This window comes from Sarcophilus harrisii, chromosome 6 (genome assembly GCF_902635505.1).
Source record: "Sarcophilus harrisii chromosome 6, mSarHar1.11, whole genome shotgun sequence".
Classification (NCBI taxonomy): Eukaryota; Metazoa; Chordata; class Mammalia; order Dasyuromorphia; family Dasyuridae; genus Sarcophilus; species Sarcophilus harrisii.
Window position 1 is genome coordinate 234,252,563 of NC_045431.1, and position 15,681 is coordinate 234,268,243.

The 15,681-nt window shown below is 55.6% G+C and overlaps 1 protein-coding gene across 4 annotated transcripts in view; it reads left to right on the forward strand.

The window, feature by feature from the left end:
• The window catches only part of LRRC56 (leucine rich repeat containing 56), a 45,627-nt gene that overhangs the window by 22,939 nt on the left and 7,007 nt on the right, over positions 1-15,681 (forward strand). For 3 of the 4 annotated variants that reach the window (XM_031942527.1, XM_031942529.1, XM_031942526.1), the window contains 4 exons: positions 4,466-4,553; positions 6,650-6,710; positions 10,755-10,851; positions 11,812-12,009. In XM_031942527.1, coding sequence (XP_031798387.1) covers positions 4,466-4,553; positions 6,650-6,710; positions 10,755-10,851; positions 11,812-12,009 — 444 coding nt within the window. The remainder of the gene's footprint in view (positions 1-4,465; positions 4,554-6,649; positions 6,711-10,754; positions 10,852-11,811; positions 12,010-15,681) is intronic. The other variant, XM_031942528.1, reaches the window with a different exon arrangement.

A 15,681-nucleotide genomic window follows, 5' to 3' on the forward strand; every position in this document is an offset into this window, starting at 1 on the left:
CTCTGGAGCTCCCAGCTTCAGCCCCTTCTCTGAGTCCCAGGAGAGCCTGGCCAGACCCCCAAAGGAGCAGTGACCCCTTCCACTCCTCAGGGAGGAAGAGGCTTCACACTCTCCAGGAGATGCCCAGTGCCACCCGAGACTGGCCCTCTCCCTTCTGAGCAGCACGTCCAGGCTCCTGAGCCTTGGCCCAACTAGGGCAGCTGTCCCTCAGCTGGTCTCCTTGCAGCCTTTCCCCTTTGCTCTCCAGGGGTTCTGTCCCCCAGATAGTTCTGCACCCCGTGGGGGGAGCAAGAAGACCAAATCTGGTTTTGCTTCAGCCCAAGAGTCCCCCTCATCCTGAAGACACTTAGGGTGACCCAGAGGCTCCCATTCTTCAGGCTCTTTAACTCTAACCCATCTTCCCACTGCATGAATCTCTCGTTATTCCTGCCCCTACCTAAGGGGGTCTATGTTCTTCTTAAAACATAGTGAGCAAAACTGAGGTGGGTCTCCAGTAGGACCCACCCGGGCAGAGGGAGGCTCTCGGTGGGACCTATCCAGGCAGAGGGGCCACCATCCCTTCCTTGTTTTGGAAGCTGAGTCACTGCCCACGAAGGCCCCTCCCAACACACACTCCATCTTTGTCAGATTAACTTCTGTCCAAGCCGCCTGCTTCTTGATTCAAGCTCCCTGGTGTGGGGGTAGGAGGGGGGCCTCTGCCCAGCAGCCGGGCACAAGCTATCTGTGGCAGATGTCTGTTTGCAGTAATCTGTGGGTATAGGAGCAAGAGGTTTCCTTCACCCTTTCCAGTTATGTTTAAGAGCACACATTGTGGGTCTCCTCCCCTCCCTCCACTGTGCTTCATCTTCCCTTAGAAGGGTGGGAGCTTCTCGGGGACAGGACAGGTTTCTATCTATATCCCCTGCTCAGTGTACCACAGGGCCTGCTGAGGATTACCACTCTGTCTCTGTCTGGGTCTCCGTCCCCTCATTTTCTCCTCTTTCTGAGCGTCTGTGTGGGTCTTTGTCTGTCGCCTCTCTCCGAGTCTCCTTATGGGTCTTCCTCTGTCTGTTTGTCTGTCTCTTCTCTCTCTGAGTCTTTGTGTGGGTCTTTGTCTCTTTTCTCTGAGTGTCCGTATGGGTCTTCCTCTGTCTGTCTGTCTGTCTCTTCTTTCTCTGAGTCTCTGTATGAGACTTTCTCTGTCTGTTTGTCTGTCTGTCCCTCCCCTCTCTGTCTCCTCTGCCTGTGTATCTTCTGGTCTCCCAATCCATCAGTAGAGCTACTGATCTCTGTGTTCCCCTACTGAGGAACTGCTGAAAATTGCAGGCAGCAGGTAGCCCTGGTGACTCTTTCCTAGCCAGGTGGTCAGTCACTGGATGTCAGAGCTGGGAGGGAATCGCCTCTAGGACCTCCCCCTCCCCCCCAACATGTGCCCACCGTGGACATGCAGCCTCTGCTGGCCGCCTCCCCTGGGAGGGAGAGTCCAGGCTTCTGAAGCTGAAGCCCTCCATTGCTCTTAGAGGTTCTGTGATGAGAAAGTTGTTCTCAGCGTTGACCCTAAATCTTGGAAACTTCCTCTGTGGGGCGCTGGGGCACCCAGCTAGAGCCTTATGCTTCATCCCCATGCCCACCTTTGAGGTGCTCTCCTGTCCTCCCTGAGCCTTCCTGGACAGACCCTTGTTATCTGTCTTGAGCTGCTCCTCCAGTCAGCGAATCTATCAGGGAGCACATTTATTAAGCAGTTAATAGGTGCCAAGCATTGCACCCCCCAAGAAACAAAGGCAGAACCCGTGGTGTGTTGAGAGAGACAAGAGGAAGTCCCTGAGCTTTAAGAGGTCGGACAGAGGCTTCTTGGAGCAGGATCAGATCTTCCTGCACCTGGCTCTGGCTGGTGACGAGGGATGGCAAGGCAGCCAGCATTTAGGAGGTGCTTCCCAGGGCCAGAGGGGTAAAAAGCAGCTCTCACTCTAATGGGAGGAGGGAACGGGCTGGAGAAGGAAGGAAATGGGGTGAAGTGAGGAGAATGGGAGCTAGCCGGCCTGTGCCCCACCACAGAACGAAGACCCTAGAAGGGTCTCAGCAAGGCGAGCCAGCTGGAAGGGGCGTTGGGTGCAAAGGCCGCTGGGAGGGCGCAGGCTCTGAGGCGCACAGGCAGGATGAGCCTGCCGGTGAGCAGGCTTGGTGCTGCTTCCTCTTCCAGCCCACTCTACCACTTGACCATCCTCATTGACTTGGCCATCCCCTACTGACCTGGGATCTTCCCAGACGGCAGCTCTAACCCTAAGTGCAGCTTCCCCTGCCGGTCCGAGCTACCAGAGAAGTCCCGGGCAGAAGAAATCCCTCCACTCCGCCTCTGGCTCTGACCCAGGCCATGGCCATCTCTCTAGTGACTAGATGGGGATGAGGGGGAACGTCCCGAGGCGGTTCCCATGGACCCTTCTTCACTATACAACCGTCATCCCGCTTTCCGCAAGAGCTCTCTCGGTCTCCCCGTTAGGAAGCGCGGACCTCTGGAGGGAGGCCGAAGGCTTTGCAGGGTTCAGCTCGTTTGGAAAAGCGACGTAGAAGGGAGGGACGATGAATCTGTCCTCCGTGGGGGTGGGAGGAAGGATCCCGCGCTGCGCGCCCCGAGATCCAATTGAGGCGCCGAACGCGAAGGCTCCGGTTTGTGATTTCCTCCGGCTTCACTGAGCGGCCCGAGAGGGGCAGCGGAAGCGAGGGGGAAGTTTGGGGCTGACAGATGGGCTCTCGGGGAGGGGGGGGGGCTACGGTTTGTGCCCCTCTCGCTTCTGCTGCTCAGCGCCCCCTCGGCGTCTCCCCGCAGTCCGAATTCCCGCCTTTGTCCCCGTCTCAGCCTTTGGGGTCTCCGCGTGACTTTCCCTCTTCCTCCTCAGCAGCTTCTCCCTTGCCTGGAGCTCAGTGCCCAGGAGGACCCGGTGTCAATTGTCCGAACCAGAATGATTTCCTCTCTTTTCTCACAAATGCGCCTCCCGGACGAACTTCGCGGTACCGCCCGAACGCCCCATCCTCCAGCCGCCCCGCTCGCAACCTAGGGGTCGTCCGACTCTCAGCTTAGGGGTGGCCCTCAACTCCTCCCCCCTCGCTCATTTTTGACCTGTTACCTAGAGATTATCTACAATCCCCTTCTCTGCACGCGGACAACCGCCCGGCTCCAGCCGCAAACGTGGGCTGCTGCCGCAGGTTTGGGTTTGGTTTCCCCGCCTGGAGCGCTCCCCACTCCGCAGCCTAACCTTCCCTGCCCACGTGGCTTTTATTGCAGCTGTAACCGGGTCACCCCCGTGCTCGGGACCGTGAGTCCCTTCTGCCTTCAGAATCGGTGTCCTCTGCTTGTCCCTCCCTCCCCCAGCTCTCTCCTTCCCTCCCCCAGCTCTGTCCTTCCCTCCCCCTACTCTGTCCCTCCCTCCCCTAGCTCTGTCCCTCCCTCCCCCAGCTCTGTCCCTCCCCACTCTTAATCCACCTTCCATCTGCCTGCTCTGCCTGGCCTGGTCCTCAGCCCGGAACTCCAGGCTGTGACCCCTCAGTTTTGGGGGCCCCCACCCCGGCTCTGGATCCTTGTACATGTCTGAGTATGGCCCCGCTCTCTCCTGCGATCAGAACAGGAGCTTCTTGAAGGCACAGATTGTTTTGGCCTTTGTTTTTATCCCCATCCCTTAGCCGGGTTCCGGCAGGAGCTTATATTTACCAAATGTTGCCAAGGCCGGGCCGTGTAGTACAGTGACTCTCCTGTGAAGCCCCAGTAGTCAGGACCGGGTCCCAGTTATCGGGGGAACACGGTCCGGCCGCTCTCCAAGCCACATCCAGGATGGGTTCCGGCTCAGTCCCCTAGTCCTTTCCCTGAGTCCTGGGAGGCAAGGGTGGATCTCCATAGATGCTCCAAGCAGGAGAGAAAACTCCATGTGAGGGATGGGTGTCCTCCCCACAAACAGCCTGACCTTCCATATGCTGATCCTGCCCAGATGGGTCCAAGAAATCTACTGACCCCTGGTGGAAAAACAGAGGCAGAGATCAGATTTTCAGCAGCAAACATGGTTTTGGGGGAAGGCCTCTGTCTCCCCTCCCTGCAGGGGATCATAGAGAGACCTCTATGTTTGAACAAGGGCAGTGGGGACAGACGTTGAAAGCTGCTCCCAACCCCCCCCCCCCAACGCCTCTCTTCTCGGGCAACAACCAGAGATGCCTCGAGGTCTTTGGTTAAGTCTTGGCTGAGACCAAACTTTGCCCCCAAATCATAAGAGTGTAAAGTGGTACCTCTGGACTCCGGAGAGCTCAGTGACAAGGTAAGGTAACTTCGCCCCAGGAGGCTAGTTTGGGTCTGCCTCAAATGGGAGCATAAGGAACAAAAGGGACCCCGGAAGGAAGCTTGACAAAGGCGAGGTAAGCACTAGGGAGTCTTCACTTTTGGGGGGAGAAGCTGGGAAGACAAGCAAGCCGTTACAACTCCTCATACCCCCTTTGGTTTTTGCAGCAGGCTCTGGCTCAAGTGGAGGACCTACGGCAAGTGACAGTGCTCGAGATGTGTGTGGACACGCGGGAGAACAGTCTGGGAAACTTTGGTGAGAAGAGTGTCTCCTTCCCCCCACCAGCACACATAGAAGGCCTACGCACATGCAGGATGGCCCCAGGGTCTTAAAGGGGCTGTCCTTGGGCTCCACTAGGGGCGTAGAGACACACAGAGGTTCACACACATTTGTTGTACTAGCTTACGTGAGCCCATCGGCAGAGACACCGGCCATAACACGCACAGATCACACAGGCAGACGCGTGGAAAGAGTCCCAGGGTCATCAAGGGTCTTACTCCAAAGGTAGATGGGGTCATCTTAGTCTAAGTCTAGATCTGTGAATCCCCTTAGTCAGGCACTTTCTCTGGGCCAGCCCGGGCTAAGTGCGGGCTCGGGACAGAACGATCTCTGTCCTCGAGGCGCTCCCAGGCTAATGGAGGGGAAGACCCACAGAAAGCTGTGGACAAACCCACTTAGGAACAGGATAAATGGTGGGGGGGGGGGGGCCAGAAGGAAGGCAGTGGGAGTGAGATCTTAACCGAGCCTGGAAGGAGGCAGCTGGGAAAGCCAAGGGGGCATGGGAGGCGGGGGAGGGCAGCTCACCGACGGGCGTGTGAGGAGCAGCACACAGCGCACGGCCCCTCACCACTGGGTCACCTCTCCCTAAAATGGGGCTTCCACAGCCAGACTTCTGCTTGCTGCCGTCACATCTGGCAGCAGACTCAGCCCCGTTGTCTGTCAAGCCCAAGAGCCCAACACCTTGTCGGAGAGGAGGGACCTTCCCTCTGAGATCTAAATGCCTGGCTTTGGGTGGGGCTCTGGTCTGGGCTGACATTCAGAGGAGGAAATACATGCTCATGGACAGGGCGCAAGGGGCAACAGGGAGAAAGAAGCCTGAAGGGGAACAGAAATATGAGGAATGGGTCCACAAGTCAGCTCCACAAACGTCTCTTCCTCCTCCTTCCTCCCTTTCCTCTGCCCTTCCTCCCACCGTCGTCCTCCCTCCTCCTCTTCTGCTTCTGCCTCCTCCTCAGCCTCCTCCTCCTCTCTACCTCCTGGGAGCCTAAGAGTCTCAGCCAACATCCCATCTTCAGCAAGAAGCTCTTCCCGGGGCCCTCGAATTTTAGTGGCTCCCCCTTGGGATGATCTATCCTGCTAACTGACAGATCCTACCTACTTGTCTGCTTGTCCCCTCCCTCATTCAACTATGAGGTCCTTTGAGGGCAGAGTCGGGTTCTTTGTGCCCCTCCCCCTTTTATCTCTTTTTGTGTTTGGCATACAGTACATGCATAATAAATGCCTGTTGCCTGAGTTGCTGATAGATCAAGTAACATTGTCTCCAGTTAAAAATGGGTAAACTGAGGCCCAAAGTCAGTGTTCTTTCTGCTCCAGGGTACTGCCCCTGACCCTGCCCGGTCCCTTCCTTGCTCTCTCTCCCCTAGGGCTGGAGCCCCAGGAAGCCGTTCTTGTTGTTCAGCCCTTGGTTACCCCCTTTGGGAATTTTCTTGGAGATACTAGAGGGTTGTCCCTTTCCTTCTCCAGACCATTTTGCAGATGAGCAAACTGAGGCAACAGGGTGAAGTGACACAGCTAGGAAATGTCTGAGTCTGGATTTGAACTCAGGAAGATGAGTGGTCCTGACTCCAGCCTCGGCACTGGGCACTGCGGTGCATCCCAGCTGCTCAGGAAAACACGAGCCGCTCAGGGATTCTCCGGGTTGGAGTCCCAGGCCAGGAGGCTCTCAGAGGAGAAAGTCCCTTTCTTTCCCCTGGCTGGGAGTCGTCTCCTCCTTCCCTCAGGGCCCTGAGCTGCACAAAGGCTCTGGGGCAGCCTCCTCCCGCTGAGCCCTTCTCCGGGCTCCTGGCCGGGCCCTGATGGGAGAGGAGGTGGAGGCGGAGGGTGGAAGGAGCTGGGGCAGAGCCCTGCAGGCTGCAACCTTGGGCCTCCTGGGGGCGGTGGGGAGAGGGACGAGCTGCAGTCTTGGGGAGGGAGAGGGGGATGAAAAGGCTCCCGGGAGGGGGGCAGGAGGATGGGCAGAGGAGGGGCTGGCTGGGAGGAGGAGCCGAGTTCTGGCAGAGACTGGGAGGAGGAGGCTCTCCAACTGGCCAGCTGGCTGCGGGTACCAACGGCTCCTCTCCTGGACCACACAGGTGCCCATCTGCCCAATCTGAGCCAATTGAAACTGAACAACAGCCTGCTGGCCTCCATCAGGTAAGGAGTGAGGAGCCAGGAGCACCCCCAAATCCTTCCTGTCCCTCTGGGGGGGGAGGGAGGTATGAGGAAGTGCCCAGGACCACGGACAGTTCCCGCTGGGTCCTGCCTTCTGGGAGGCCTTTTCTTTGTTGGGAAGGGCTGGGGACCCCCCAGAATACTAACCATTGCCCACACCTCTCCTGCCCCCTTCGCTGGTGCAGAGCCTCAGGCACAGGGGCCAGCCTGCCTGGCTTCCACAGGGAAGGTTTTGTCACAAGGCCCCTTCCCTTGTCCCCAGGCTCCCCCCTCTTCCTTCAGGTGACTCTCACGTGGGGTCCTGGGAAGGGGTGCCGGGAGGAGACCCGGGCTGCGGAGGGTCCTGGGGCATGGCCACGGCTGGGCTCCAACCCGGCCATCGAGCTTGTCTCCTGCCGTCACTGGCTTGCTTTATCCTTGCTCGTTCTTAAGCGTCCTCTCCACCGGCCCTGGGATGCCCAGCCTGTCAGAGCCTCCTCCCCGGGGCAGGCCGCCACATACTCTCTCCCGGCTTTTTCATAATAGTCACAGGTGATGAGAAGTGGCTCTGGACCCTGCGGAGATGGCAGCAAGGGGCGCTACAAGGCCCATGGTGCCAGTCGGGAGTCAGGGAGGTCCGAGTTCAAATCCAGCCTCCGACACTTCCTAGCTGTGGTATCCTGGGCAAGTCACTGAACCTTTCTGCCTCAGGTACCTCGTCTGTAAGCTGGAGCTAATAACAGCACACACCTCCCAGGGGGGTAGTGAGGATCAGATGGTGCCTCGGCCTGCGAGGCAGAGTGTGTGGACCCTGGAAGAAAAGAGATAAGGGCAAGAGAGAGGGGACGTGCAAAATGGAGGCAAGTCAAATCATTCTGATCAAGCCTCATTTTAATGGGTGCAGTAGTACAGATATATATAGCAATAGGAAAGGAAGCAGGGTTGTGCAAACACAGTACAGGGTGGGGGTCCTAGACAAAGGATTGGTATCCCTCCCAAGGATGAGCTGCTCAGATGTTTCAGGTGGCAGGAAGCTCTATGATGTGATCAGGGGATGCCTAGATAACTGCCTATTCAAAATTAGGGCAGTGCTTGGTCATGTAGGATGTGATTAGGAGATTCCTATTCAAGGTTAGGAATGTGGCCTTATGTGGCCGTAGATTAGTGCCGGCTCCCCACAGATGGGATCACAGAGTCTGGCACGCGTCAGGGGCTCTAAAAATGCCGGTAAATGTTGTCATCATTGCTACGGGCAGAGGTCTCGGCGGCCTTCCCAGAGTCGGCCCCCCACGGGGCTCTGGCTGAGGAGTCGCAAGTCGTGGAACTGTCAGACCCAGGGCTCAGCTGGCAACATTGCCCAAGGTAGCTGGACTCTGAAGGACCCTGGCATGGCGTGCAGTCGCCACCTCTGGGCTGGCTTTAAAAATAATGAGGAGGAGGAGGAGGAGGAGGAGGAAGAGGAGGAGGAGGAGGAGGAGGAGGAGAGGAGAAGGAGAAAGGGAAGAGAAGGAAGAGAGAGGAGAAGGAGAAAGAAAATGAAGAAGAGGAGGAAGAAAAGGAAGAGGAGGAGGAGGAGGAAGAGAAGGAGGAAGAAAAGGTAGAGGTGGATGAAGAAGAGAAGGAGGAAGAAAAGGAAGAGGGGAAGGAGCAGGAAGAAGAGGAGAAAGAAGAAAAGAAAGAGGAGCAGGATGAAGAAGAGAAGGAGGAAGAAAAAGAGGAGAAAAGGAGGAAGAAAAGGAAGAGGAGGAAGATAAAGAAAAGGAGGAAGAAAAAGCAGAGGAGGAGAAGAGAAGAGGAGGAAGAAGAGAAAGAGAAGAGGAAGAAAAGGAAGAGGAGGAAGAAGAGGAGGAAGGAAGAAAGGAAGAAGAAGAAAAGAAAGAGGGTGAAGAAGAGGCGGAAGAGGAGGAGATAGCAGTGCAAGAAGAGCTCAGGGAAGTCCCTGGATAATCACTTGGCCAAAGGGAGTGAGAGAGGCTTTTAGATAAGACCCTCATGGACAAGCCGGAGATGTCTGCCATGCTCCTCCCATGAGGTTCTACTTTCAGGCCTCATTCTTTGTTTAGACAGAGGCCGAGTCCCAGGGTAGTGACCTCCAGCCCTCCCCTTGGCAGACTCCTCCTTTGGCCCTTTTGGAGAAATGACATATGGTTTCAAGGAAGTGACCTCTATGGGCCGGTTGCCTTTTCTCAGCCGAGAGCAGAGAATGAATCTGACAGCACTGATGGCTGCAGGCCAGACCATCTTTCCTTATTTCCTGTCGACACTAATGACTCTCCCCGAAGATGGTGCCCCCAAAATTACACCTTACCCAGCCCACAAAAAAGCACCTCCTCGGCTTGCTTGGAGAAAAGCCTTTGTTCTCCCTCCCCTGGCAGCGGGCACGGGTGGTCTCTGCCCCCAACAGCTTCCCGGCACCGGGAGCTGAAAAGGGCCTGGGTCCTGCTCTGCCCAGGAGGGGCTGCCTTCTGGAGGGCCCCCAGGGCCCGCCCAGCCGCCTGACACGCCTTTCTCTGTGGGGCCATAGCTCTTCTCTTGGCAAAAACTACAGGAAGCCCAGTTTTCTTTGATCTTCCCTCCGACTCTCAGAGCAGCTTGGAGTGTTCATCGGTACCATCTGCCATTCTTCTGACTCCCAGGAGCCACTGGGGAAAGGAGACCTTGGAGAGCGCGTCCGGTCAATGAGGGGGGACAAAACCAGTCTTGGAGGTAACCGCCACCGAGAAGGAAGAGACAGAGACCACCTGCTTTCCCCTGCCGGTGCTCCGGCTGACCAGGCAGAGTCTCTCACTGTCACCTTTTTCTTTTCCTCGGGTGGCAAAATTGTCAACGTAAGCCAGGAGGTAGAACAGGCCGATGGGACACGAAGGAGAGGGCCGGGAAGGCGAGGGGTCCGGCTAGTCAGCCGATGCGGACTGAGTCTCTGAGCATCCCGAGACCGGGTCTCCAGCAGTCAGGGCTGCTGATTCTAAGGGAACAGGAAAGGAGCGAGCCCGGGGGGACCCCTCGAGCCACAGATCTTCATAGGTCCCCGATTGCTACCCCCAGGATCCCACACTGTGTCTGAATTGCTTTGGAGCACTTGGAGGAGTATTCTGGGAGCCTGTGGAGAAACTCCTAAATTCATGAGCCACGAGACTCCAAAGTCTTCACTGATGACCCAGCATTTCATGACTTGATATGACGTCCACCGTGCCGTGACGTGCCAAGTCCCAGAATCCAACACCGTGGGGCTTGGGAGAGCCCGGGGCATCTTCCCTCCAGACACTAGCCAGGAGACCCTCATTGTTCCCCATCTTTTCCCCTTGTAAAATGAGGAGGGGTGTTAGTCCCCTGACCCCTAAGGGCCTGTTTCAGATCCACATCTATCATCCTCCCTGTGACTCAGTTTCCTCCTCTGACTAAAGAAAATTGCTTCAGTCCTCACTCTCTCACCTCCTTTGGCTCAGGTGCTTTCCCCCGTTACCCGTCGTATTTGTCCTGCACAGATCTGCGCCATTAGACTGGGCGTTCCCCGAGATCACCCTGGCTTTGGTCTTTGTACCCCCAGAGGCACCTGACAAATGCGCGCCGTGGCTCAGAAACCCAGACCTCAAACTCAGGGAACCCCTCCCACTGCTCATTCCCGAAGCTGCCTTCGATGCCCTGGAAGCGATAGAACAAACCCCTGGAGCACCCGTGTCAGGCCGCCATGGCCCGGCTTTCCCTGCCCCCCCCCACCTTGAAGGGGGGCCGCCTTGCATTTCAATAGGATCTGGAGGCTCTCTGTGCCCTCGGGAGACAATCGTGCCCTCTCCGAGAGGGGAACCCGGGGCCCCCTTAGGTGTCCACCCAGTGGACAGAGCTCTGGGCCAGGTTAGGGAAGACCTGAGTTGGGACACTTACTTTGTCCCTTAACCTCTGTCACTCTTCAGCGGCTGTAAAATGGGTCCATTATCATGTTTGGGGAGCCCAGGGCTCCCAAGCTGTCTGTCGCCATGGGGCAGGAGCCCTGGGTCTTTTCCTCAGAGGCCGTCCCCTCACTCACAGTCTCCTCTGATCTCTTGCAAGGGACCTGGGCAGCTCCCTGTCTCACCTTCAGATTCTGTGGATGGTTCGCTGCGGGCTGGCAGACTTGGACGGAATCTCTTCCCTTCGTTCTCTGAAGGTGGGCGGCTCCCCAGTCTCCTTCAGTGGTTCCCCTCCCAGGAGGAATCGGAACCCTGCCTACTCGGACTCCTGGCTCCCAGATTTCCCCTCTGGCTGGGGGTGGGGGATGTCAGCTCCAGGACAAGCTGGGAGGGGCCGGGAGCTCAGGGCCTTCCTGCTTTACTCTCATACCAAAGAGGAGCCCATGAATTCCTCAGGGTTTAAAATGGAAAGGAAAGGGCAAGAGCTACCCCTCGAGGTGCCCGTGGCCTGGGGCTGCTACCAGTCATGGCACCGGGCAGTCAAGGAACAGTGCTGCCTATGCCAGGAGGAGGGACAAATACATGGGGATGCCCGGGGGAGCTGCGCCAAGGGGCCAGGTGCCTGGGGGTGCCGGCAGAACTCAAGCCCTCCATCTCTGGCTTTGCACCTTGACCTCGGAGCTCGGCAGAAGCACAGAATGCCAGGGTTTGGACGCTGGCTCCTGGCTCTCCTCTCAGCGAGTGGGGGATCGGGGAAGGGGGTGTCTCTGGGCCTCTCAGTGGTGGGGGATGGGGAAGGGGGTGTCTCTGGGCCGCTGGGGCCATGAGGTTCCTCCCCCCTCCCCGCTCCTGGGCCACTCCAGGATCTAAGTGGAATGCTCAGGAAATGCTGAGACAGCGCCCTCCTTGGGCCCCAGCTCCCTGTTGAGATTCTGTCTGTCCCCCATCCCCAAGCAGGACGGAGCCGGAGGCTCCCGGTCCCTTTTGCCTCCTGATCCCTCTGGCTATTGCCAGGCTGGAGTTCATCACAAAGGATTAGAAGGGGGGGGGGTAGAGGCTGCCCAGGCTCCCTCTCTCACCAGGGGCAGAGTGCAGGTTCCTGGGTCCCTGGGTCTCCCGGGGTGTGGCCGGGGTGCCTAGTCCGGAGGCACGGGCGTCGCCCCCCCATGCCCACCAGGGGGCAGAGTCCAGGATCGCCGTCCCCTTTGTCTCCCCAGGAACTCTACATGTCCTACAACAACATTTCTGACCTGAGCCAGATCTGTCTGCTGGAGCACTTAGAGGTTCTGGACCTGGAGGGCAACAACATTGAGAACATCGAGCAGGTTCAGTACCTGAGTCTCTGCAAGAAGCTCAACATGCTCACTCTGGAGGGGAATCTGATCTGCCTGCGGCCAAACCCGGAAGCGGCCCAGGTGAGGGCTTGGACCTGACCCTCCCGCCCCGGGTCTAAGGACCAAAGTTGGGGCCCCCTCGTTGAGGTTCAAAAGGAGGCCCCGGAAGGTTGGGGTCGCAGACCCGTGTCCCGAGGTTCTCAAAAGAATTTGTGGGCTTGAACCCTCCTCCAAATCAAGGGGCAAAGTTTACTGTAACTGAAACGCCAGGTGAAGGGGGCTGAGTTCCAAAAGGGTTTAGCAAAGAATCAGGGGCAAGCAGACACATTTATAGGAAAAGTTAGAGAGAGCAGAGCTTCATGATGCTTATTTGCTGCTTTTACGGCTTTTAGGTGGGTTTGGGGGTGCTCTGTTCACTATTGTCTCAGGAACTTGGTCACCGCTGACCAACAGATTATGTGCGGGCGACTCAGCGGTTTGTAAGACGACCCCGAGGCCAGAAGACTGAAGTCACTGACTGACAGATTGCTAGTGCAGGAGCCAGACTGCGTCCCTTGCACCGAGCAGGACCTCCGCACCTCGGGCCCACCTGGGCGTAGAAACCTGCTGGCTCCCGCCAGCTTCCGGCTGAGCCGGAGTCCTTAGCTATAACTTCCCCAAGGGAGGAACAAGGGCAGCGACGCTCCGTTGGCTCCGAGCCAATCTGAAAAGAAAAAGGCTTTTTCTAGTGCTTTAAAAAAAATGTCAGAAATTAGCTGGAGACCCAGATCCCCACCCATTGCCTTCTCTCAGATGCTCTTCAGTTAAGCCCTGGACTGGAGCTCCCCCCCCTCCCCCCCATGTTCTCCGATCACTCCCCCTGCTGGAGCTCTTTAGAACAAAGATCAAGGGCTCCCTCTAGCCAGCCAGGCAGCTGTCCAAGCGCTCCCAGCTCGGAGCCCAATTACATCCAAACTGCTCCGGGTTCATCCTGAACCTCCTCGGTTCTCCCATGATAGAGTCGGGTTAGAGTTAGTCCTGGGCAAGAAGGGCCCAGAGAGCCGAGAGCCAGTGGAGTCGATTCCTCATCTTTTCACTTGCTCCCCGAGGCCCTGGAGAGCAGGTATTGTTCCTGTTTGATGGGAGATTGCGAGGACACTGGGAGAGTAAGCGGTGGAGCCTTGTGTCCCTCGGGAACCTAACGCTAGGAGACCCAAGACTGAATGGAAATAATCTTTCCAATTTCCATCTCTGCTGAGGTTGAGAGGCTGGATTGGTGGTGGAGTCGAGAGAGATTGGGGTCCCAAGCGCACCTCCAACCGACCAGGGGAGTCATTTCAATGCCCTGAGCCTCAGTTTCCTTTTTTGTCGAGCCAAAGCAAACCGAATGCGGTGTTGGTCAGGCAAGCTTCATCTTCTGGAGAAGAGTGATGAGATTGGGGAGCGATTCCTGGTTCGAAATAAACTATCCTCTTTGGGGGAAAGTAGGTTTACTTAGAAGAGGTTGTAGACAAAGTGGAGAGGCAAAATTGGCACGAGGAGGACAAATAGGAAATAGATTTGGGAGAACAAGAAAAGCATTTGGGAAGAATCCATGAAAGGAATATGCCATAAGGGGCAGCTGGGTGGCACCGTGGATAGAGAACCAGCCCTGAAGTCAGGAGGACCCAAGTTCAAATCTGCCCTCAGACACAACACTTCCTGGCTGGTCCCTGGGCCAGTCACTTAACCCCAATTGCCTCGGGGGAAAAAAAAGAGGAATAAACCGTGAGGCTTGAGTATGCCATTGACTGGCAGGTTGGATCCATGCAGGAGTTTGGCAGACTAACCAGAGAGCACCAGAGTAAGGAGAGACACTATTAAAGGGAATTCCGAGGAGGGAAAGAGAGAATGACTACCTCAGAGTGGGCCTAGTTCTGGAAAGGACTGAGCTCGAGATCTTCAAGGAAATTCCACCTGGGGGGTTCTCAGGGAAAGCGGGGAAGTAAAGGCAGGACAGGGAGACTGAGATGCTGAGACTGCTAATAAGGCAGTCTGGGAAAGTTCGAGTTCCCGTCATAGGTATCTTAAAGATATTAATCAAAGTAGCCTGGGCACATTCTGGTTGTCTTAACTATGGTAATAAGACAGTCTGGGAAATTACTGAGAACTCCTGTGACTCACTGAGGAAGCCAGGAACAAATTTTATGTTCTCGCAAGAGCTGGTGTCCAGCCTAGTAGGCACACCCTGAAAATGCAAAAGCAGTCTTTTACTCCCTGTCCCAAGGGGCAAGTCCCTCTCAGAGTCCCCACTGACTGGCTACTAAAGGGGTTGCAGGCTCTCCAGGATGTCTCATTTTCCCCCATGTGAGTCTCCATCCCTAATTATGTCACTCGATTTTCCCCCCATATGAGGGCATCTCTGAGCACATCCTTACATCTTCCCCCCACACTGAGAATCAGTCTTGAATTACATCTTCCCTTCCAATCTCCACCTCTGATTATATTTTCTTTCCATTAGTTTTGTTTTCTTGTTCCAGGTTAGCCCAGCTTCACTTCTTAGGTTTTCATTTCATTTTTCTGACTTAAGTTTCGTCACTTTATGGAAACTAAACCCTCCTTAGTTCTCACAACATGGGCCTCCATGAGAGAGCTGAGAATGAGAGATTAGATTAGTTCCAGCTGTTGAGGTTGAGAAGAGAGAACCCCCCAAAGTCCCAGACCGGTATCGCCAGATGTCTCAGAAGAACTGGCAGGCTTGAACCCCTCTCCTGGTCAAGGGGCAAAGAATTTATTAAAAGTAATGTGATGACGTCATTACTGAGCCGACTGAATTCTAAGAGATTGGGGCAAGGAGACACACTTAGCTTTCAATCATAGATATGTTAATTCTATGACCCGAGGGTAAAGCTCCAGATAAATTAAGGCTGGTCTTCAGACCGATTGGGTGTGCTCGGTTTCCTGAGGCAGATTCCAAAGTCAGAAGACCAAGGACTCATTAGAACTGAAGTCAGGGGACCCCAAATCACATTACATCACCACGATTTAGTTATTCTTTGACCAAGGACTGATTGAGCACATCCCAGGCCCAGTGCTAAGCTTGGGAATATCGTTGTTGTTGGGTCATTTTGTTATGTTGTTCCCACTCTTGGGGATCCCATCTGAGCTTTCCTTGGCAGAGATCCTGGAGGGATTGGCCATTGCCTCCTCCAGCAAATTTTACAGATGAGGAAACTGAGGCACATTTGCCCAGGGTTATACAGCTAGGAAGTGTCTGAGGCCAGAATGGAGCTCAGGTCCTCTGGACTCCAGGATGGAATGATCTCTTTTATAGGCATTGGAAGGTGACCCAAGTTGACTTCCCTGGCTTCTGAAGGTGCTTTTGGGGAGGCCCTTAGAGACAGTGGTTGGTTAGCATGGGAGACCCTGAAGATTTGGATCATTTCAGTAATCGTTTCTGTCCATCAGTTCTGCTGTAGGTAACCAGGGGGCGCCACAATGCTGAGAGCCGGGCCTGTAGTTAGGAAACCCTAAATTCAAATTCAGCCTCAGATACTTGCTGTGTAAACTTGGGACAGGTCACTTAACCTCTGCCTGCCTCAGTTTTCTCAATTCAAAAATGGGCATTGTAGTGACATTTACGCCCCCCAGGGAGAATATTGTGAGTAGATTATCTGTAAAGTGCTTAGGTGGGTGTTAGATTTATGCTTATTTCCTTCCCCCATTACCATTTATTATTATTATTACTTTCAGCTGAGTAATTTAATCCTCCTCCAAATTCTGCCAGGGGTTTTG